General features: G+C 32.7%; 1 protein-coding gene and 1 long non-coding RNA gene across 2 annotated transcripts; both read right to left on the reverse strand.

Annotated features, from left to right (window-relative positions):
- Window positions 1-13273: 13273 nt before the first annotated feature.
- LOC149379896 (uncharacterized) lies at window positions 13274-13883 on the reverse strand. The gene is made up of 2 exons (XR_016294141.1): window positions 13637-13883; window positions 13274-13528 (listed from the first exon to the last, which is right to left on the reverse strand). It is a non-coding gene; the product is annotated as an uncharacterized LOC149379896 (long non-coding RNA).
- Window positions 13884-18454: 4571 nt separating this feature from the next.
- Window positions 18455-22278, reverse strand: LOC149379897 (uncharacterized). Its single transcript, XM_089602785.1, has 2 exons — window positions 19509-22278; window positions 18455-19074 (listed from the first exon to the last, which is right to left on the reverse strand). Exons 1-2 carry the CDS (start codon window positions 22033-22035, stop codon window positions 18761-18763), a joined length of 2841 nt encoding a protein of 946 aa, XP_089458911.1. The 5' UTR covers window positions 22036-22278; the 3' UTR covers window positions 18455-18760.
- Between the last annotated feature and the right edge of the window lie 574 nt (window positions 22279-22852).

Below are 22852 nucleotides of genomic sequence, written 5' to 3' on the forward strand. Positions count from 1 at the left end.
AAGGGTTGTTATTTATCATTATTATCTAATAGTTCTAAGTTCTAACAAAAAATATTCATTATGAGCACCAAATTTTGAAAAATGTTGTTATTTTGTAAAAACAAGTTTGCATTTATTATTTAGATTGATTGTATATAATTATCAGTCGGTGAAATTGAATCTAAATCTAAAAGCATGCACTTATTATTACCAGGTAGATTAAAATGGCAAGGAGGACCAAGATGGCAAGGTTCAGTCCTTGAAGCTACCATTGCTGTGGAGGCTAGTAGAAGCACAGAGATGTGAAGATAATCTTCCATGCAAACGCGAAACTGGTAGAAGCCATATATGATATATTTGGTTTTCTTAATTTATGTTGTATGCTTTGGTACATAATGACCTTGTATATATACAGAAACCATATTTCCATTGATATTCATTCCTTTCGTAATCTACACTCGATCGTTGCTTCAAAGTCCATGCTTTAGCGTTTACTTCGTAAGTCTTCGAGCATGAATTTTATCTTTCATATATCTATAGCGTCTAGAACTCTTTTGTTCCTTACACACTATTGTTTTTTTTTTTTTTTTTTTTTTTTCACTTTTTACGTGTTTTTAATAATTTTTTCGCTTTTCATCTCTCGTTGTTTTCGACATAAATATTACAGTGGCAAATATTGAGCGTTTGTTTTCCTCCTTTTGGTAATTAGCAAATTAGCCTATCAAAATTAGAGAATTTTTTAATTAGCCACCGTTTTGTAATATTTTGATAAATAGTTAACATTTTGTAAATTTTAGATAAATAACAAATATTTTGATAGAAAATTTCAGTCAATTTGAGCGTTTAAATATTTGGTCATAACTATTTATCAAAATTTTAATAAATTTTTTGACTAAATGACAAATCAAAACTGTAAATAAAGTTATATATCTAATAAACATATATATATATATATACATCACTAGAAAAAAAAAAGATTCTTTAAAAAAAAATAAAAAAAATAGGACCGCGTCGATGGCCGAATACGTTAGACAATTTTTGGGAACCTTAGACAAGTTGTGGTACAGCAATCTCTGATTGGGTTGACTTTGAAATATTGCACTTTGTTTATATGAGCCTCACGGGATATTTAACTCGTACATGCTCTTTAGTTTAGACAAGAGAATGTTGTCCATCAAGCAACATCTTCCAAACCAGTTGACATATGAGTCTCAAGAGTCTTTCAAACCGGCCATTATAATTCGTAATGAAACAAAAAGCACTAATGATAAATAAATCAAAACAATGAACTTTGACAAAGTACTAGTTCAGCAAAGTTTGTACAAGCTAGCTGTGGTTTTGTTTCTACAATATACTTACGAAAAAAAAAAAAAAAAAAAACAAGAGGATGTTGTCACAATCTGTGGAAAAGGTTATCAACAATTTGACTATCTTGTGTTTTTTTAGGGGGAAAATAACACATTTATACCCTGTGTTTTAGTGAAATGTCGAGTTTAACCCTCGGTTTTCAAAAATGTCGAGTTCATACCCTCTGTTTAACTAAAATAACGAAATTATATCATCTATTTAACTAAAATGACGAAATTATACCCTGAAATAGACAACAACGTAACAAATCTCCCTTTAATTGATATTAACTCTTATATAAGAAAAACCGAATCAAATCTAAATCAGTACCCTAACTTTCAAATTCTTAATTTTGAAATAAAAATAGTCTTAAATTGAAATTAAATAATAAAACTCATACCTCCTAAGAAATGACTTCATTCCGTGTTCGAATTGTAACTCTAAATCCTGGATTCTCTGTACGAATATGCGATTTTGATGACTATCAACTATCAATGTTTACCCATTTGCCTCTTTCTGTGTTCTTCGCAATTAAGAGATTGTTGTTTATTTTTTTAGTTTTTAAATAAATTACATATATGGCGCGAATGAATAAAGATAATTGGTGTTTATATATAAATATTATAGTCAACGTCAATGAAAAGTCAATAAAAATAATATTCGTGACACTGTTGTCTATTTCAGTGTATAATTTCGTCGTTTTAGTTAAACAGAGGGTATAATTTCGTCATTTTAGTTAAACAGAGGGTATGAACTCGACATTTTTGAAAACCGAGGGTTAAACTCGACATTTCACTAAAACACAGGGTATAAATGTGTTATTTTCCCTTTTTTAGGAGTAATATTACTATTTTACAGGATATATACGTTTGTGATATATATGATAATTAATATGGGTTTAAAACTATTTAATTATTTTATTTCTTAAGTGGTCTGATTATTTTAAGAAAATAGTAAATGGGCTAAATTAACTATCATTTATGTGTGGTACCTAGCTAGGTTAGCCTAGTGGTAATTCCACACCACCTCCTGTGTGGAGGTCGTGAGTTCAATCCCCACCTTTGCTGCCTTAAAAAAAAAAAACTATCATTTATGTCGAGAGCCTAAATAGTTTTTTGAAAAAATGATACACTTAATAATATTAGATATTTTAGGTTACATGCGCACCATAATTAGATAGAGCTTGCAGAAAAAAAACAAAAAAAACAAACAATATGTAGAGCGGTTATGCTCCCCAATATATTATTTCATAAAACATCACACCAATTAGAGTTTTTTTTAAGTTTACTACTTGAAACATTTGAATTGGTATTTAGCCACTAAAAACTAGCCAATTACGTTCAAGCCTAGCAGTTTTAATTTGATGGACATTTACACTACTACCTCGACAAGCATCTCGGCCAAAAAATATTGGGTTGCCACTAGCCAAGGTTTCAACGTTTTTTCTTAAAACAATTACGTTTAACTTTTTCAAACAAAAAATTATAGCACTCATCACTTCATACGTTGATATATTCTTTATTGCGTTCAAACAAAAATTTATAGCACTCATCGCTTTGAACATACGTATATATTCTTTATTGATTTAAAATCCCACGCTGTTAGGGAGTATATATATTTTGTTTAAATGACTCCGATTCAAATATGCTTGTCAGAGGCAGATGAAAAAGAAAAGACATTCGAATTTGTCTCTTGTTTATTTAGATTAATTAAAGTTCATTGATTTAGGTTTTCAGTTTATTATTTTAACGTGATTTAATTAGGGCATTCAAAATTATTTGAGTGGTTTCTAATCTCATCGGTTTCCTACTGTTAGTCATGGACAGCATTGTCCTTATTTTTGTTGTGTTTGTGAGGGTTAGATCAATTAACTTCATAAGTTCTTTGGTTTTCAGTCACCAGACAAGTCAAAATGTTCTTAAGAACATCCAATTTTAAGTTCTCACTTCTCAGCTCTCACATCCAACGCATAAATAGTATATATGATATATTGTAGATTACACACATTTACCTTATTGACAGAAAGAGATCAACATATGTAGTCTTATTATAATAATTAGATCCCTCTAAAAGCTCATACATAAAAACGCCACTTATAGTGCATAAATTACAACAATTAATTAACATCACAAAGAGGGTTCAAGATGAAATCCAGCCCTCTTAATTATATAACAAACTTAAGCACTAATTAATATAAACACATCATAAAAAGATACATATATATAGTGGGACAACATTGCTTGTCTGAGCTTAAATATATATGAGGGAACAATTGACACATAAATTATACGTATTTATTTGTTACCATCTCTTATGCGGTGACCACCACGTGGAACATCCACGTCCATTAGATCATGTTTCACCGCCGACTCTGCCTTATTATTATCAGTTGTACCTGCAATCACAAAGAGTGATATACTTTTTTTTAATCATATTTTTCATCATATAATGTTTATGTATGGATTGATTTATACACTCCGGAAGGGTGGTCATTTATCATAATATCGATTTATATTAGTAAAATTAATCCATAATGACTACCAACTTTATAAACTTGACATGTGTGGTTATTTTTTAAATGAATGTTTTATTTGGATTGATTGTATATAACTATATCTGTATTATGTATTAGTCGGAGAAATTAAATATAGAAGCATGCATGCAATAAGTACCGGGTGGATTAAAATGGCAAGGAGGACCAAAATGGCAAGGCTCGATCCTTGAAGCCACCATTGCTGTGGAGACTAGTAGAAGCACTGACATGAAGATAATTTTCCATGCAAATGCGAAACTGTTCGTAGAAGCCATATATGATATATTCTTTGGATTTCCTTATTTATGTTGTCTAGTTTGGTACATAATAAGTTAATAACCTTGCATGTATTTATATATAGAAACCAGACTTCCACTGATATTCCTTCCCTTAATATTTTCAACTCATTGCCCCAAAGTCCATCTCTAGTCTAGCGTTTACTTCGTAAGTCTTCGAGCATGAATTGTATATATTTGGAATTTCATAGTATATATATTTCCATAGCATTTATTTTATGGGAGAGCTATTTTTAAGTTAAATTTCTAGTTTAACTCCAATAAGTATAAAAAAGTAAGAAAATAGTCTAATCAAGACCATTTATGCGTCATACTATTAAAAATTTAACTATTGAATTATATTTTTAATATTTGAATAATTAGAATATAATTTCAATCAAAGATAATACTATTTCAAACAATTCATTCTTTATTTCTATTTTATATCTTTATTTATTGTGTCCACCAACCGTCAATGTTTGATATCTAATACCTTAGTGACTCATTTTTTTATATTTACTTAGAATTGATGATGTGTCGTAATTAAATTAGTTGGAGAGACAACAAAAGTATCCGAATTCTTACACACTAGTGCATTTTTCATTTTTAAATTTCTCGTTTTAGGCCTTAGACTCTTGCAAATATTGACAGCGCTTGTTTTTCTCCTTTATAGTAGCTTCAAAACTCTAAGAGTTGCCTCTCATATAATTAACTGTTGACGTAGAAAAACATTACTCAAACATGGCTGGCTAAAAATATCTTCCGCCATAATCTCAATTTCTTTATTTACTTTTTATTATAAAAAAAAAAAAAAAAAAAAAGACGGGCATCGATGGGTGAATAGAGATTAGACAATTTTTGGGCAACTTTATTGATAGCTACATTATCCTCCAGTCGAGTGCCTTAGACAAGTTGTCGTACAATAATGTGTAGCTACTTTTGTTGACTTTGAAATATAGCACTTTGTTTTAATTATATGACGCGCCTCACGGGATATCTAAGGCCTAAATACTCTCCGGACAAGACAGACAGTTGTTGATCTGGCCATAGCTTCGAAGCCAGTTGACATATGAGTCTCAAGAGTCTTTCAAAACCAACCATTATAATTCGTAACCCATACCCTACGAAACAAAAAGCAATAGGGCTTTGTTTCTACAATTTATTTGTGAAAAACAAAAGGATGTTATGTCACAATCCAAGTGGAAAATCTTATCAACAATTTGACTATCTTGCTGGAAATATACTTTTGTGATACTTCTGATTATCAAACTACGGGCTTAATATTACTAATTATAACTATTTTAGTTGTTCACAATAAATGTAAATAATGGGCTTAATATAATCATTAATGTGCTAAATTGACCAAATTATCTATTTTGAGAGCTTAAATACACTATTGAATTTCACATATGTAGACAGCTAATATAGAACTTTTTAAAGTTTCATGGACAACCAAATTAGAACAATACATAAAGTAGCTATATATGCTCCCCAATATACAGCTAATTATAATTTAAGCAAGTTTTGCTGGGATATATTGCATATAAGAAGACATGCGGAATAAGTATATATATTTTCTCATTTATTTAAAAGCTTAATTTCATTTATGATTTAAAAAACATTCATATTAAATCTTTAGCCTTCCATAGCAATTAGTTTTGATGTTTATTTATGAAACGAAACATCTAGGTCTTGGTGAAATGCTGAAATAGGATCGTTGATGGATTAATCTAAGTCTAGATAACTAGATTTGAAAACATATATGTGGAATACGTACGAAGTGTGGCTGAGTGGGAGTATTATGTACATATTATCTACACGCGGTCTCTACAAACTTTTTAAGATGTATCGTTTTAGATAACTAGATTTTAAATCTTATATGTGGAATATGAAATGTGGCTGAGTGGGAGCATATACAGATTATCTACACCGGTCTATACAAACTTTTTAAGATAGTTTAAATAACTGTTACGATTTCAAAAGTCGCTATGATGGTCATATGATGAGAGTCGATCTAGAACTGGACATGCTCTTGTACTTTCTAATTCAAACTCTCGGATCATTCATAGTAAATTAGAGAATAAATACTTATATTTATATTTTGAGAGTTCAAAATATGATCACTAGAATGAAATTCACGAAGAATCTATCTTGTTCTGAAAAAGAGATCATGTTTGCTCACTTAAGGGTTGGTCCGGGAATAGATTGATTGTACTGAACTTTCATAATAAAGATTAGCAAAATAATATTTTCTTTGTGGAGTAATATTACTTGGGGCTTATAAGTGTGACTAGAAGGTTATCACGGTAAAATATACTCGATCGTCTCAGCATGAGGAGAACCTCGATTGAATCTCACGTAGTGACTATATCAATAACGCTCTTATTTTGAGTAAATTAGCTGTCTAATAATATCAAGTGTGCCATTCGAGATTTTTAGTGGAATAACAATAGAATGTTTTAATGGTGTGTTTTTATTGGGAACTTGGGAAGCTCTTGCTGTTGCTGTTTTTTTAGTCAGCGTTTATGGATTCCCTTTTCAAGTAACTTTTGTTTCGGGGTTTTCCATTTTTCAAGTTTGTATTCTTAATTATATTGTTCTATCTTAAATTTCGAAAATATTGTTATTACTTTTCTAATACTTGTAAACTATAAATATACATATACATATATATATATATATATATATATATATATATATAAAAGCTCACTTACTTAAATATGCATAAATGACATAAACAAATTCGTAGATGCCACAAGGCTTCGATAGATAATCCAGCTCTCTTTATTTCAACAACTTAAACACTGATATGAAGTACATGCAAAGCTGCATATATTATGAGATAACTTGCTAGTACGTATGAGCTTATATATCTGAGAGAACCGTTATATAGAGTATACACATATTTACGTGTGACCATTTTCTATTCTATAATTTCTATTACCACCCCATCCACCATCTACGAGAATTCGATGTTTCGCCACAAACTCCGCCTTATTATTAGTGCCTGCAATCACAAAAAGAGTAATATCTTCTTAAATCTTAAATAATATAATTATTTAATTATCTATGTACGTACTCTTAAAGTTATATAACCACGTCAAAATAAGATTAGTAAAATAGTTATAGTACATATATATAGTTCTATATATTATATATTAATGAAAAACATGGACTTACTAGCGGTAGGTAAAGATAGAATCCTTGAAGCCACCATTGATGTGGCGGCTAGAAGAAGCACAGCCATGAACATGATCTTCCAACCAAATGCCAAACCCTTCTTAAAAGCCATTAATTATATCCTTTGCTTTTTCTTTATTTTGTGTTATACAGTTTGGTAATCGTACGTGTTTTATAAATGGTATTTATAGAAGCCAGCTTTTCACTGAATCTACATTTTTCATATTTTTCCACTCGTTGCCCTAAAAGTCCATGCTCTGCGTTTACTTCGGAAGTCTTTTGAGCGTGAATTGTATCTTTCAAATATGACCACTTATATTTCTATAGCGCTAAATTTATTTATATATATATATATATACACACACACACACACACTCACACATGCATACATAAATGTTCGCCAACGGTGAACGGTCAACGATTATGCTTAATATCATATGCCTTCTTTTTTAATCAAATTAAGATCGTCTCTCATTTTTTTTTTGTCTGTATTAATTTGTTTATTTTTAATGGTTTTTTTTTTCTTTTTGACTTCAAGTTATCTCTTCATTTAGGATTGGAGGTTTTACGACGAGCTAGCTCATTTTGTCGTCTCTTTATTTGGATTCCAACATGATTATATGACACCTTCTTGTGTTTTTTAATTTTATTTTTCCTTTTTATGTATCATGGTTTGTCATAATTTAGTGGGAGAGACATCAAAATATACACGCACAAAAAAAAAATATAACGGATCTCACATTGAAAATATTTGAAAAGACTTAGTAACGTTTATAAGGCCATGAGTTACGCTACAATTAGTTATGCCATTAGAATAAAACTCATCAGTGCTGCTTATGATATCAGAGCAAGCCTAATTGGAAACAGGTCCAAAACTAATAACGCCCAATCTAAAATGGGTGAAAATAAAGACGATTAACAATCTCACATTCAAGAAATGAAGAGAGTTAGAAATTTTTATAAAGTTACGAGTTATTGATTTCTCTACCCATTGTTTTTGTAATGAAACTCTACAAGGCACTTTGCATTATATGCAATGCAAGTGCAATGTTCTTGTAAAAATATTCAAGTCAGGGTAACTCAAATTTTTCGCCAGTACTGTCAATTTAAGTATACAGTCTTTCTTTTTTATTTATTTTAATTTAGGAAAAAAAAAGAGGGGTATTACTACATTGGACAATTTTTGGGCAATTTAATTGATATCTACATTTGATAGTTATTTGACTTTGAAATATAGCACTTTCTTTATATATATGAGCTTTTCAGGGGATATTTAACGGACTAGTAGATAAATTGGATTCAACGACGTTCGTTTTCTGTTGTTGTATCCTATGCCGTGTTGAGTTTCCACGAACGGAAAATCGTGGAAAGTAGTCCGTCGTTGAAACATAAAAACATTTAGTCATTTTTTGAACTTCTGTTTAATGAGAAAGGCAAGATGTCGCACACAATGTAGAGACAATGTGTTCGACAACTTGTACAGAGACAAATAATGGATAATAAATAAACAATACGTAAAGTAAAGGACACGCAATATGTTTACCCAGTTCGGTGCGCAACGTCACCTACATCTGGGTCTCCCAGCCAGTGGAAATGAATTCACTATAAATAGTCAATAATTAATACAACGATGACTTATATGAATAACACAAATAAACAACGCCATAAGTCTATTACTACTAGTGATTACCAAATCAGGGACTCTCCCTGAATTTGAGACCCCTTGCAACACTCTTCAAGCATTCTCCGACGCTTGGTAGCCTTCAATGTCAATTTATGTGAAAATTTCAATCACGAATGCACAAGAACCCACAATCTCTCAAACACTCAGATCCAAATATGTGTTTAGAGATTTATACCGCTGAAGATCAATACAACCAGTTTCTCAATCTGCCAGTCGAGCACGTATAGGAACCCTGATTATTTGATCAAAAGCGTCAAGAGACTGTTAGGGCAGAAGCATGGCTTTTATATCAGTTGTACAAGAGGAAGTCAACCCAAGGTTTTCTTAACCATACACGCGGAAAGATAAGCGAGGAAAGTCATCTGCGAAAGGTTAAGCCATAAATAGGAAACTTGCCAAAAATATAAGAAGATGAAAACAGAGAAAGATGTCCTACGAATCTTAAAGCATGACGACCGACATCTTTCTGAAGAGACTTGCCATGTAAAAAAAGCCAACATAACGTAACAACAATTTTTTTCGTTTTTTTCGCGATGAGGTTCATTGTTGTCGGGGTGAGGAATCCAAGATGGTTCTAGTTCCATCATAGATAGGATCTCTAGTCACGGCAAAAATCAGTCTTGTCACAGCTAAACTCGGCCACATCACGACAAAAATCAGTCTCGTCACGGCGAAGTTTCCACGATGATATTTACATAAATAATTTAACTTATTTATTTTGCTATTTTTAATTTTCTTTTTCTTTTTCTTTTCTATTAAAAATTACAAATTAACTCTTTTATAAATTTTTTTTTCATGTTAACCCCCTCTAATAATGTAGTTTGATCTGAATTTGATTCTCATAGACAAACAGTCGGAATTAATTTGTTTTTCATGTAATTTAAATTTCATTATCGTCCTTAATTTGATCTTCATAGACAAAGAGTCGCTTATAATTCATGTGCGCACGGTTCTTAATAACACATAAAATCAAAGAAAAAAAATATTAAAACACGCGCTTCAGAATTAAACCAACAAAGAAAACGATAAATATATATAAAATGCACTTATTAATATGGAAAAACTTTGTATACTAAGCTCTCACATACAAATTCATGATTTATTTTTGCTGTAGCTCAGATATACATTGCTCTTATTGGCATATACCAACTGCTAACTTTAGTTAACTCAATAGCTTTTATTTTCTTGAAACTCGACTTTTCAATTGTCCCATCTTATAAGCAGATCCTCTAAGAGCTCACACAAAAAAGGCATAAATTGCATAAACAAATTAATAGATATCACAAAAGGGGATTCAAGATGAAATACAGCCCTCTTTATTTCAACAACTTAGACACTAACAGAAAGCACATGCAAAGTTACATATATATATATATATATATATATATATATATATATATATATATATATATATATATATTGTAAGGGACAACATTGCTACTAGCTAGTATGAGAGAAACATCATAGATATACAGTGAGGAGCCAGAAAAGCCCATCAGGGAGGCTAATTTGAAGAAGAAAAAAATTCAGGAGGGGCTTGATTGTAAAAAATTGGGCCAAAATTATAAATTTTCAAGGAAAAAAAATGTAATTTTTTTTAAAATGGGCAAAAAGTGCAAAAAAAAAATTTTTGAGGGGGAGCTTAAACCCCTGTTGGGCCTATACTGGCTCTGTCACTGTAGATATACATTATTTGTGCGAGCCCAATTACCACAACATGGAATTGTTTTATAATAACCCTCAAATCGCAAAAGTCGACGTGTCGCCACAAACTGGGAGATTTGCGTCAATGTCACAAATTCGTCGGGTTTTTGCATTTGTGTCACAAAATTGTCAAAATTGCATTTGTGTCACGTATTTACATTCGTGTCACATGTGCAAATTTCAAATTACTCTCTCTCATCATTTAATCTTTTTATTAGTTACTCCATATCTTCTGAATTTTTACAATGCCTCATTAAAAAACACTTCATTTTCCTCTAAAACTTTCTAAAATTTTTGCGTGTGACTTATTTGCAATTAGATTGCCAATTTGTGACATAAGATGCAAATACCACCCACAAACTCCGCCTTATTATTATTAGTACCTGCAATCACAAAGATGTAATTATAATTATCATTATAATTATAATATATGGTATAGAGCATTCTATATATTATATATTAAAAAATATGTGAGAATTGAAATCTGGAATAATTACTGGCGGTAAAGTGGCATGGTTCAGTCCTTGCCGCCATTGCTGTGGAGGCTATTAGAAGCGCAGCCATGAAGACTAATATTGCGTAACTGATTATAGAAGGCATTTTATCTTTTCTTTTCTCAATTTATGTTATATGCTTTGGTACACATAACCTTGTATTTATAGAAAAATACCAGCTGATCATTTCCACTGCCATATTCGTTCCTTTGTATTTTTTTCTCGTTTCCTTAAAGTCCTCTCCGTTTACTTGGATGTATATATGAGACCATTGACATTTTTTTTATAGCGTTTTAGTATTAGTCAATGTTTAATACCTAATGCCTTATTGATCTGATTGAGATGGTCTCTCAATTTCTGTTTTTTTTTTTTTTTTTTGTCTCTTTATTTGTTTCACAAACTAATTTTGACACGTTATTGCGTTTTTATTTTATCTTTCTTATATATTTAGTTGATGGTGTGTCATAATGTAATTGGACAACTATCCGAATTCTTATTGATCTGATGGAAATTCTTATTCAATTTTTTATTTTTTTATTATTCATTCACCACTAAATCCCTCGGTTTAGACCTTAAAAAATTAAAGCTGCAAATATTGAAAGTTTTTTTTCCTCTAGAGTACGTTATTATCGCTTCCCCATCCATATCACTAAGTGACAATTAATTGAGGACACGCAATATGTTTACCCAGTTCAGTGCGCCACGTCACCTACATCTGGGGGCTCTCAGACAGTGGAAAAGAATTCACTATAAAATAGTCAATAATACAAACGAGGACTTATATGAATAACACAAATAAACAACGCCATAAGTCTATTACTACTAGTGATTACCAAATCAGGGACTCCTCCTGAATTTGAGACCCCTCTCAATTCTACTCTTCAAGCATTCTCCGATGTTTGGTAGCCTTCAATATCAATTTATGTGAAAACTTCAATCACGAATGCACAAGAACCCACAATCTCTCAAACACTTAGATCCAAATATGTGTTTAGAGATTTACACTACTGAAGATCAATACAACTAATTTCTCAATCCGTCAGTCGAGCACGTCTAGGAACCCTGATTATTTGATCAAAAGCGTCAAGAGACTGTTAGGGCAGAAGCACAACTTTTATAGCAGTTGTACAAGAGGAAGTCAACCTTGGGTTTTCTTACTCATACACGCGGAAAGATAAGCGAGGAAAGTCATCCGCGAAAGGTTAAGCCATAAATAGGAAACTTGCCAAAAATATAAGAACATGAAAACAGAGAAAGATGTCTCTACAAATCCTGAAGCATGACGAGCGACATCTAATTTCTGAAGAGGCTTGCCATGTAAAAATAAGCCAACATAAACGTAACAACAATTTTTTTCGTTTTTGTCGCGATGAGGTTCATTGTTGTCAGGGCGAGGAATCCACAATGGTTCTAGTTCCATCATAGATTCTCCAGTCACGGCAAAAATCAGTCTTGTCACAGCTAAACTCAGCCACATCGCAACAAAAATCAGTCTCGTCACGGCGAAGTTTCCACGATGATATTTACATAAATAATTTAAATTATTTATTTTGGTATTTTTAATTTTCTTTTTCTTTTCTATTAAAAAATTACAAATTAACTCTTTTATAATTTTGTTTTTCGTGTTAACCCCCTCTAATAATGTAGTTTGATCTGAATTTGATTCTCATAGACAAAGAGTCGGAATTAATTTGTTTTTCATGTAATTTAAATTTCATTCTCGACCTTAATTTGATCTTCATAGACAAAGAGTCGCGTATAATTCATGTGCGCACGGTTCTTAATAACACATAAAATCAAAGAAAACTAAAAAAAAAAAATATTAAAACAAGCGCTTTGGAATTAAACCAACAAAGAAAACGATAAATATATATATAAAATGCACTTAATTATTAATATGGAAAAAGGATTGTATACTAAGCTCTCACATACAAATTCATGATTTATTTTTGCTGTAGCTCAGATATACATTGCTCTTATTGGCATATACCAACTGCTAACTTCAGTTAATTTTATTTTCTTGAAACTCGACTTTTCAATTGTCCCATCTTATAAGCAGATCATCTAAGAGCTCACACAAAAAAAGGCATAAATTGCATAAACAAATTAATAGATATCACAAAAGGGGCTTCAAGATGAAATACAGCCCTCTTTATTTCAACAAACTTAGACACTAACAGAAAGCACATGCAAAGTTACATCATAGATATACATATTTATGTATGACCATTATTTGTGCGAGCCTAATAATGATCACAACATGGAGTTTCTTTATAAGTCTCTTGCAAAAGTCGACGTGTCGCCACAAACTCCGCCTTATTATTATTAGTACCTGCAATCACAAAGATGTAATTATAATTATCATTATAATATATGGTATAGAGCATTCTATATATTATATATTAAAAAATATGTGAGAATTGAAATCTGGAATAATTACTGGCGGTAAAGTGGCATGGTTCAGTCCTTGCCGCCATTGCTGTGGAGGCTATTAGAAGCGCAGCCATGAAGACTAATATTGCGTAACTGATTATAGAAGGCATTTTATCTTTTCTTTTCTCAATTTATGTTATATGCTTTGGTACACATAACCTTGTATTTATAGAAAAATACCAGCTGATCATTTCCACTGCCATATTCGTTCCTTTGTATTTTTTTCTCGTTTCCTTAAAGTCCTCTCCGTTTACTTGCATGTATATATGAGACCATTGACATTTTCTTTATAGCGTTTAACTTTAAGTATTAGTCAATGTTTAATACCTAATGCCTTATTGATCTGATTGAGATGGTCTCTCAATTTCTATGTTTTTTTTTGTCTATTTTTCCTTATTTGTTTCACAAACTAATTATGACACGTTATTGTGTTTTTATTTTATTTTTCTTATATATTTAGTTGATGGTGTGTCATAATGTAATTGGATAACTATCCGAATTCTTATTGATCTTATGGATATTCTTATTCAGTTTTTATTTATTAATTATGATTCATTCACCACTAAATCCCTCGTTTTAGACCTTAAAAATTTACAGTTGCAAATATTGAAAGTTTTTTTTTTTCCCTCTAGAATAACTGTAATGCCAAGAGATGTCCCATTTATATACGTTATTATCGCTTCCCCATCCATATCACTAAGTGACAATTAATTAAAGAAAAAAAAACAACAACTTCAGTGTGGATAATTCAAAAAAACAGTGCACAAGTCTCTCTGCCTCAATTTTCAGGCAACTTGATTGATAGCTAACATCATCCTCCAGCTGAAGGTGATCTTCTTATTAAACAAGCCGTGGTACAATAACTTCTAGATGATTTGACTTTGAAAAATAGTCCATTATAAACGTGGGAGGAATTAATTTTCCAAATAAAAAACATGATATTTAATAGTATTTTAAAATAAATTAACATTTAAAAAAATCTGATTATTTATTAAGAAGTCGTAGTAATTAAAAAAAAAATTAGATGTGACATCATAGTTTCTGCCTAATTTAAAATTTTAATGTTTCAAATAGCTTAATATCCGTATAATTTTTTTTATTTCATCATCATACTAGTTTATCGATCTCAATAAAAAAAATGGCAAAAACAATTTTGTATAGTTCATAATCTTGTGGTATTTTAGAATATATATGGTTGTATTTTTTTATTTTTTTTTGTTAATATACTCGAGTGTGGTAACTCAAAAAAATTGTCCTCAATTTCGGTATGTAATCTTATATATTCATTTACTTTAATGTATTTTTAAGTTTGGAAAAAATGGGTATCAATGCCCGATTACATTTACATAGGACAAATTTTTGTGCCACTTAGTTGATAGCTTACATCATCCTTCAGCTGAAGTGGTGTTCTTTAGACAAGTCGTAGTAAAATAACTTCTTCTAGTTGGTTTGACTTTGAAAAGTACACAGGCCTCACAGGATATTTACGTACTCTTGGGATAAGACAGAATGTTATAGACCAGGCAATAACTTCCAACCCTAGCCTCAAAAGTCTTTCAAAACCAGCCATCGTAATTTGAAATTCATTCCCTCTGAGACAAAAAAGCAATAATAATGAATAAATCAGAACAATGAACTTTGACAAAGTGTCGGGAACTAGTTGAGCCTTTACCGGAGTTTGTGTGGCTTGTGGTTTGGTTTAAACAATTTACTTATTGAAAAAAAAGGAAGTCAAATTACAATTTAAGTGGAAAATCTTACCAACAATATAACGATCCAAGTAAGGAAAATATTGGATGTGTTTATAATTGTCTGATTACAAAGAATTTGCAAATAAATGAAGACGTAAAATGATAACTGACGCACTAATATTTCTCACTGATTTTTTGGAACCAAAAAACTATGGCCAACTGATATAATATGACGCCAATGAATATTGATAATATAAATGAGGTACGTTGAATGTAGAAACAAGGATAAAACTTCCTAAAACTAAAAGCTATATATAATCGTGCTAATAAATAGTCTAGACCTGACTTGGATTAGGATCACTTGGATCCAAACCAAGGATTATAGTTTTCGTTTTGTGCACAGTTTTCTATTCGTCGCGCCATTTTGTTCTTGAATACTAGCATCACAAGTTTCTTCGCATCAATTTTCTTTTAGCTTTAATTCATCTCATTTCGCATTAAACGTCTTAATTCTTTAAGATGATGGATTATTTTTGGTGATCCGAATCTAATAACAAATTAATTGATCAGATATTTTATTAGAAGCGTGCAATTCAATCCAGCAACAAAGCGAATGCGAAATCTGTAAAGCCTTTGTTTATAGCCAATTCAAATTAGGCGATCCAAATCCAATAACAAATTAATTAATTTATATTAAAACTTGCTTGGTTGATAGAGTGCAGTGACGATTGGCCATGATGATGGGCAAGTTTTCTTTTTCTTCGCCTGCTTCCACATTTTTTTCAATTACTATTTCTTTTTCGCTCCGTGATTTTATTTTTAAATAGTTCAACGAGAGAGAGAGAGAGAGAATAAACCACTCTAAATGGAAAATAAAAAATTCTTCAAAAAAAAAAAATATTAACTTTTTTTTATTCGAAAAGTAATGAAGGTTAATTTAGGCACTGCATTTATTTATAATGGTCTCATATAGAAAATTTTGGCTATTTTATTAAAATATGGAAACAATGACTATTTTGCAATCTTAAGGTTTGAAGTGGTCTAATTGGTATAATTCTTATTTTCTTCTTATAAAATTATGGAAAAGAAAAAAACTTGTCAACTTATTTTTAGTTGTGTTTGGTAGGAATTATAAAATGATGGGTGAATGAATTGTTTAGTAGGATCTTCCTTCTTTCTTTTACTTTCTATTCAAAATTGGAAGCATTATTAATCTTTCATCCACCTCTCCATTCTCTCTACCAAACTACAAGTCAAGTCATTACAGCGAAACAAATTTAAAACATAGAATTGTTTATATACACTCCTCCTAATATAAATATGTAATAATGAAAATATTAATAATGCCAAATTTTTTAATCAACAAAAATGATAAATAATACAGTTGTAGAAAATAGAGTATCCATCTTTACAAAATTTCTAATACATAGCAAGATAGTTCATTCCTAATTTGAATTGGCCAAAATCATTACAAAATAATACATACAAGATGTGTTTGGTTGAGTTCCATGTTCTTGAGAATTTTTAGGATTATATTGTTTGGTTTAAGTTAATGTTAAAAAAGATTCTCAGGAATGTGATTACTTAAAGTAATGAGATTACCTTAAAATGAGTAAATACTAATACCACAAAAAGGTGATACTCAAATTACCAACTCATGAGAATCTACTTTTATTATTATTTTATTATATATATTATATACGTATGAGTTTTCTTTTACGTACAGTTTTTTTTAAATCCGTATGTATAATATTGTATATACATATCTACACATGTACATGTATATTATATTATATTATATATTATATGATATTAAATATTATATTATGAATGTAGAGATATATATTATATTAAATATAATATTATATACGTATATATTTATATACATATATATACATTATATTGTTAGTTTAAATAGAGATACATATTATATTAAATATGATATTATATACCTAGATATTTATATACATATATACAGTATACATTGAATTATATCGTTAGTTTAAGTATATCAATAAATAAATTGAAAATATAAATTCTACTTTTTATTAATTCATTTTGCACTAATTGTTGTGGGGGTATAAAAATTCAGTTATTTAAATAATTATCTCGGATGGGCTTTGGCCCGACCAAAGCCCAATATCCATTTGAAGACCGGCCCACGGAATCAATTATGGGCCTTGTACGAGCTCAACAGTCGGCCCACGAAATCAACCTTGGACTCAGTATGATCTCGCCAGATCGGCCCGAGTCCAGTCACGTTTTCCAGTTCGACCACATCTTCCTGGTCAGAAGAATCGGTCAGTCAAAGAAGAAAAGACCACGCCGTGAAGAACGGATCTAAGACGACTTCAGTCCTGACGAGGAGTGCGGATCGATGAACACGTGTCTTCGGCAAGGAGGTTCCATCTCGCCTATAAATAGAAGATAAGACGACATTTTTCGCACATGCATACTTACGTTCCCAGCTCTCAATCACCATATTTCATATTCGTGTATTTGTTGTCTTGAGCTCGTCTTATTGAGTTCGTCACCTCGTCCCACTTGTAATCCATTTCACGATCAATATAATTAATTAATATTCTTCTATTATTATAGTTCTTTATTTTTATACTGTTTCTTATACGACGTCTTTCGAAACTCATCTAAAATATTAAATCTTAGCATTTCTTTATTTGTGATTGTTGGTCATTCTAAAAATCGACATCAACAATTGTATGAGAGGAAAAAAATCTTCAGATACCGTAGATATTTTTTGTCCAAAAAAAATATATAATTAACATATACCATGAATTATTATGGTAAAATTAAAAAATATTGTATGGTTAAAATTAGATAAAGTTTATATTTTTTATGAATTTTTTTAATTTTTTTTAGAGTTAACTGTTATTTTTTATTGTTTCGGTACCATTTATTTATATTCTTATTGTTTTTATATGTCTATTTATAAGAAGTTTATTATTTATACGTTTTTATTAAACATTACATTATTTTGTCAAACCAAACAAATAATATAACATTCCCAAAAATTTATTTAAAATATTAACTTTTTAATCAAATAGAGTAATCTATATATTCTTAATAATCTTATTATATTAATAATATTTCTGAAAATATGATTACATTCCATTACCTCCAACCAAACCCAATATTTTTGGGGCACACACACACAAAAAACTAGTACGATTATGATAATTTCTGTCTATAGTACATGCCTTTAAATAATATTTTAGCCTAACTTTCTAATATTTCATGAGAAGTTGTGTTTAGTTTTCGGTGTTCACAAACAGCTTCTGAAAGTTGACAAGGAAAATAACAGTACGTTTCTTATTCTTTTTTTAAATATTAAAGAGAATTCTCTTGTTTCTCTAATCACCCATCACTACCATATATGCACTCACATATGATCTTCCTCCACATAATTAGCAGATAAAAAGTTTTCAAGCCATTATATCACGAGCCAGAGTTTGTAGCAGATTTGCAACACTTCTCATGGTTGGTCTACACTCGGGTTTAGCCGCCAAACACGACACGGCTAATATCGTAATTTTCTCCAATCTATCCACAGTTACTCCACTCACAGGCTGCGAGAGTCGAGGATCTAAAATGTCTTCATAATCAACACTTTGAACAGAGCCCGAATACAAATCCGAAACAAGCTCTCCCGGGTGCTTCCCCATCAGAATCTCGATGGCCAATACCCCGAAGCTATAAACATCACATTTCTCTGTCACAGTCATGTCATAAGCTAACTCTGCAACATTTCAAAAACCAAAACAAAACATTGTTGGAAAATATTTAATCAACATTTTTAGTCATTATATTATATATATATATATATATATATATATATATATATATATATATATATATATATATATATATATATATAGAGTAGTAGACCTGTACTCACAAAACACTAATGAACAGTTTTGTTTTTAAGAAAAAATAAGAGATTGGACTCTAAACACAACTAGTTTAGATTCGTATCGATTTTTTTTTTCAGAAAGATAAAAATGTCTTCAAAAAACTTTAAATACATTTATTTCAATTTTCAAACCTAAATATTTATGGACATGTCTTTATATATTTCTTCCTTCAAACTAAAATATATTAATTATTCCGCAGTAATACACGGAACATACTGTAATACACGGAACATACTGCTTGTTAAAAATATACACGTACCGGGAGCGAGGTAGCCGAAGGTTCCAGCGACTGCGGTCCAATTAGAAGAATCAGGATCCAGAAACCTGGCGGTTCCGAAATCCGAGAGGCGAGCCTCGAGATCCGGGCCCAACAAGACGTTCTTGCTCGAGATGTCTCGGTGGATTATGGGCGGAACACAATCGTTGTGCAAGTACGACAGAGCGTGAGCCACACCTTCTAGAACCCGGATCCGCCTCTCCCAACCGAGCTCGCCGGCAATCCGATTGTTACTCAGGGCGTCTTTCAGGCTTCCGTTCTCGACGAACTCGTAGACTAGAATAGTGTCTGCTCCGTGAGAACAGAACCCGCAGAGCTTCACGATGTTGCGGTGCTTGATCTCTGTCAGCTTCTCCGCCTCGTTCGCGAAGCTTTTCACGCTCTCTCTCTGAGACTCCTCGCTCACGGATCCGAAGATGATCTTCTTCACCGCGAAGACCTGGCTCGAACCTGGGATCTCGGCTCTGTAAACTCTCCCGAATCCTCCGGCGCCGATGCAGTGCTTCTCGTCGAATTTTTCGGTAGCATCGAGTATCTCTCGGTACTTTAGCTTGCTTTCGTCAGGGTAAGAAATCGGAGGTCGGTTTTCCGTCGAATCTCTCGATTTCCTTCTCTGCCGCAGTGCCAAAAACCAGATGCCGAGCAATATAAGAAATGACAGGGGAATCAAGAGAGAAAGAAGAAGAACCGTGAGATACTTTATCTTTCTCCGGCTGCCATTTTCAGTCCCCCCTCTGGTTTCGCACAACGGCAGATCTTGTATGAGAAATCCTTGGCTGCAGAGGCCTTTGTTGTGGACGAGAGAGTCGGGTCTTACCAATCGGAAGATCTTGAGATCGGGAATGAGACCTTCCAGAGAGTTGTTTGAGAGATTGATATCGGTCAAGCTCAACATGCCGGAGAATGACCGGGGAATCGGACCGTCGAGATCATTGTTTGATAGGTTCAGATTTTCTAAGGTTCTGAGCTTTCCTAACTCGGGAGTTATGTGACCGCTCAGCGAGTTGTGACTCAGATCCAATTTTTGCAACGCCACGAGATTGCCGATCTGAGGTGGGATTTCACCGCTCAAGTTGTTTGCGGCGAGGCTCAGATCTTGTAGCTTCGTGCACCTCCCGATTTCCGGTGGGATCACTCCGGTCAGATTGTTCATCGACAGGTCTAAGGACGCCAGATTCAAAAACCCTCCAATCGCCGCTGGTATATCGCCGAGAAACTGGTTACCATTCAGGTTTAAGTAGGACAATCTCGAGGACCACTTTCCAACATTCTCCGGTATCTTTCCGGAGAATTTATTGGAAGAGAGATCGAGCTTGACTAATTGGCTCAACCCTGCGATCTCATTGGGGATTTCGCCGCTGATCATGTTCCCGGACATTCCGATAAACATTAAGTTTCGGCACTGTCCCCAATCCGGCGAGAGCTCGCCGTGAAACCTGTTGAAGCTGAGGTCGATGTATGTGAGGTTTGGATAAACTCCGAATTCCCGGTCGAGACGGCTCGATAGCCGGTTGTGTTCCAGCCTCACTCTTTTCAGGGAAGAACAGTTTCTGAGGCTCGCCGGGACCGAGCCTGAGAAATCGTTGCGGTCGGCGGTGAAGTTGACCAACGTTCCGAATTTACACACTTCCGGTGGCAAATTTCCGGTGAATTTGTTCCACGACAAATTTAGCACCACCAACGCCGACGAATTCCCGAGCCTAGCCGGAACCAAACCAGAGAGTCGGTTGCGGAGCAGACGCAAGTCCGTCAACTTCGTCAACTCAGCGATTTTCTCCGGTAATGGACCAGAGAGTTGGTTGTTTGAAAGCCTGAGGATCGCCATCTCGGTGAGGTTTCCGAAAGATTGTGGGATCGGACCGGTGAAGAAACAGTTGTCGAGAGCCAAGAGCGATAGGAACTTCAAGTTTCCTATCTGGTCCGGAATCTTCCCTCCGAGCAGAGTCTCTCGGGTCATAAGACGTTTGAGGCTCAACAGACCGTGTTTATCTGAAGATGAGGCAGGGAATAAACGAGGGTCCAACGTCCCAGTGATGTTATTCTGTGACACGTCGAGCTGGTAAACTCTTGTGAGATTGGCGAGGGAGAGAGGGAGAGGACCTTCTAGAGAGTTCAAACAGAGGTCGAGAAGCTCGAGGGTCGAAGCAGACCCAATATTTTCGGGTATGGTTCCAGTGAGGTTGTTGACTTTGAGATCGAGATGAAGGAGTTTGGGGAAGGAAGAGAGGTCCAAGGCTTGGAGTGTTCCGGTGAGGCCTGTGTATGCTAAGTCTATGGTGGTCACGCTTCCATTGCTGTCGCAAGTGATTCCGTACCATTTGCATGGGCTTATTGCGAGGGTAGAATTGGAATTTGGTGTTGGGAGAGCCCAGGAATTGAGGAGTGGCTGTTTTGGGAGGTTGGCTTTCCATTTCAGAAGAGCCTCCGTTTCTTCTCTGCTTGCAATTACTGTCCAAGCCAGAGAGATAGAGATTATTATTGCTAATCTGAGAGTGTCTATGTTTCTCATTGTGAAATATAGAACTCTTTATGAAATCTCTGTGATTTAGTTAGTGTGCTTTATAATAATACCTACGAATGGTGTTTCTTTCTTTGCATGCAAAAAGTCTTAATAATTGACTGCAAAACTAGTGGGTTGGAGAGATTTAAAGTAACATCTATATACCTCTTGTTCAACCATTTTCTCTAGAACTAGAGAAACATTCAATATTACTAGTTTTACACTTTTACTGACTGGCGTCTTGAAAAGTCAATCTCCTCCTCCTTCAAAAAAAAAAAAAAAAAAAAAAAAAGACCAAGTCTTTTCATTATTTTATACGTAATTTTTTTTTTAACTTTTATTATAGATATATATATATATATATATATATATTATCCGTTTCGTCCATATTGAAATATAAGAAATATAATTTCCACGAGAAGGTTCTAAATAGTTTATGCAGAAATTACCAGGGTTGCCCCATGTTTAAAACAAATTCTCATTGTACCTAGTTTTTCATTCTTATTCTGATATTTTATTTCATATGTGCAATTCCTACTACGCCATGATTTCAAGCCTTCGTCTTCGCCTAACAACGAGTTCTTTGTCAGACTAGCCGGCAACGATAGAGAGAAGATAGTATTTACATAAACGAAACAAAATTTAGATTTATATAATATCTATCAAGTATAATCGCAATGGCATTTTTGTGCATATATTTAACTCTAGAGATATTCTATTTCGAGATCCTTATGTAATTTCCCCTTATGTATAAGAACTTAGTTTTCTTTTTGGGGTAGTTTGCCCCGGGATAACCCAAAGTTTTATATTTATTTCATAAAGTAAC

The sequence above is a fragment of the Urtica dioica genome, chromosome 12, assembly GCF_054948205.1.
Source record: "Urtica dioica subsp. dioica isolate 48M chromosome 12, U.dioica_male_clone48M_v1_H2, whole genome shotgun sequence".
Classification (NCBI taxonomy): domain Eukaryota; kingdom Viridiplantae; phylum Streptophyta; class Magnoliopsida; order Rosales; family Urticaceae; genus Urtica; species Urtica dioica.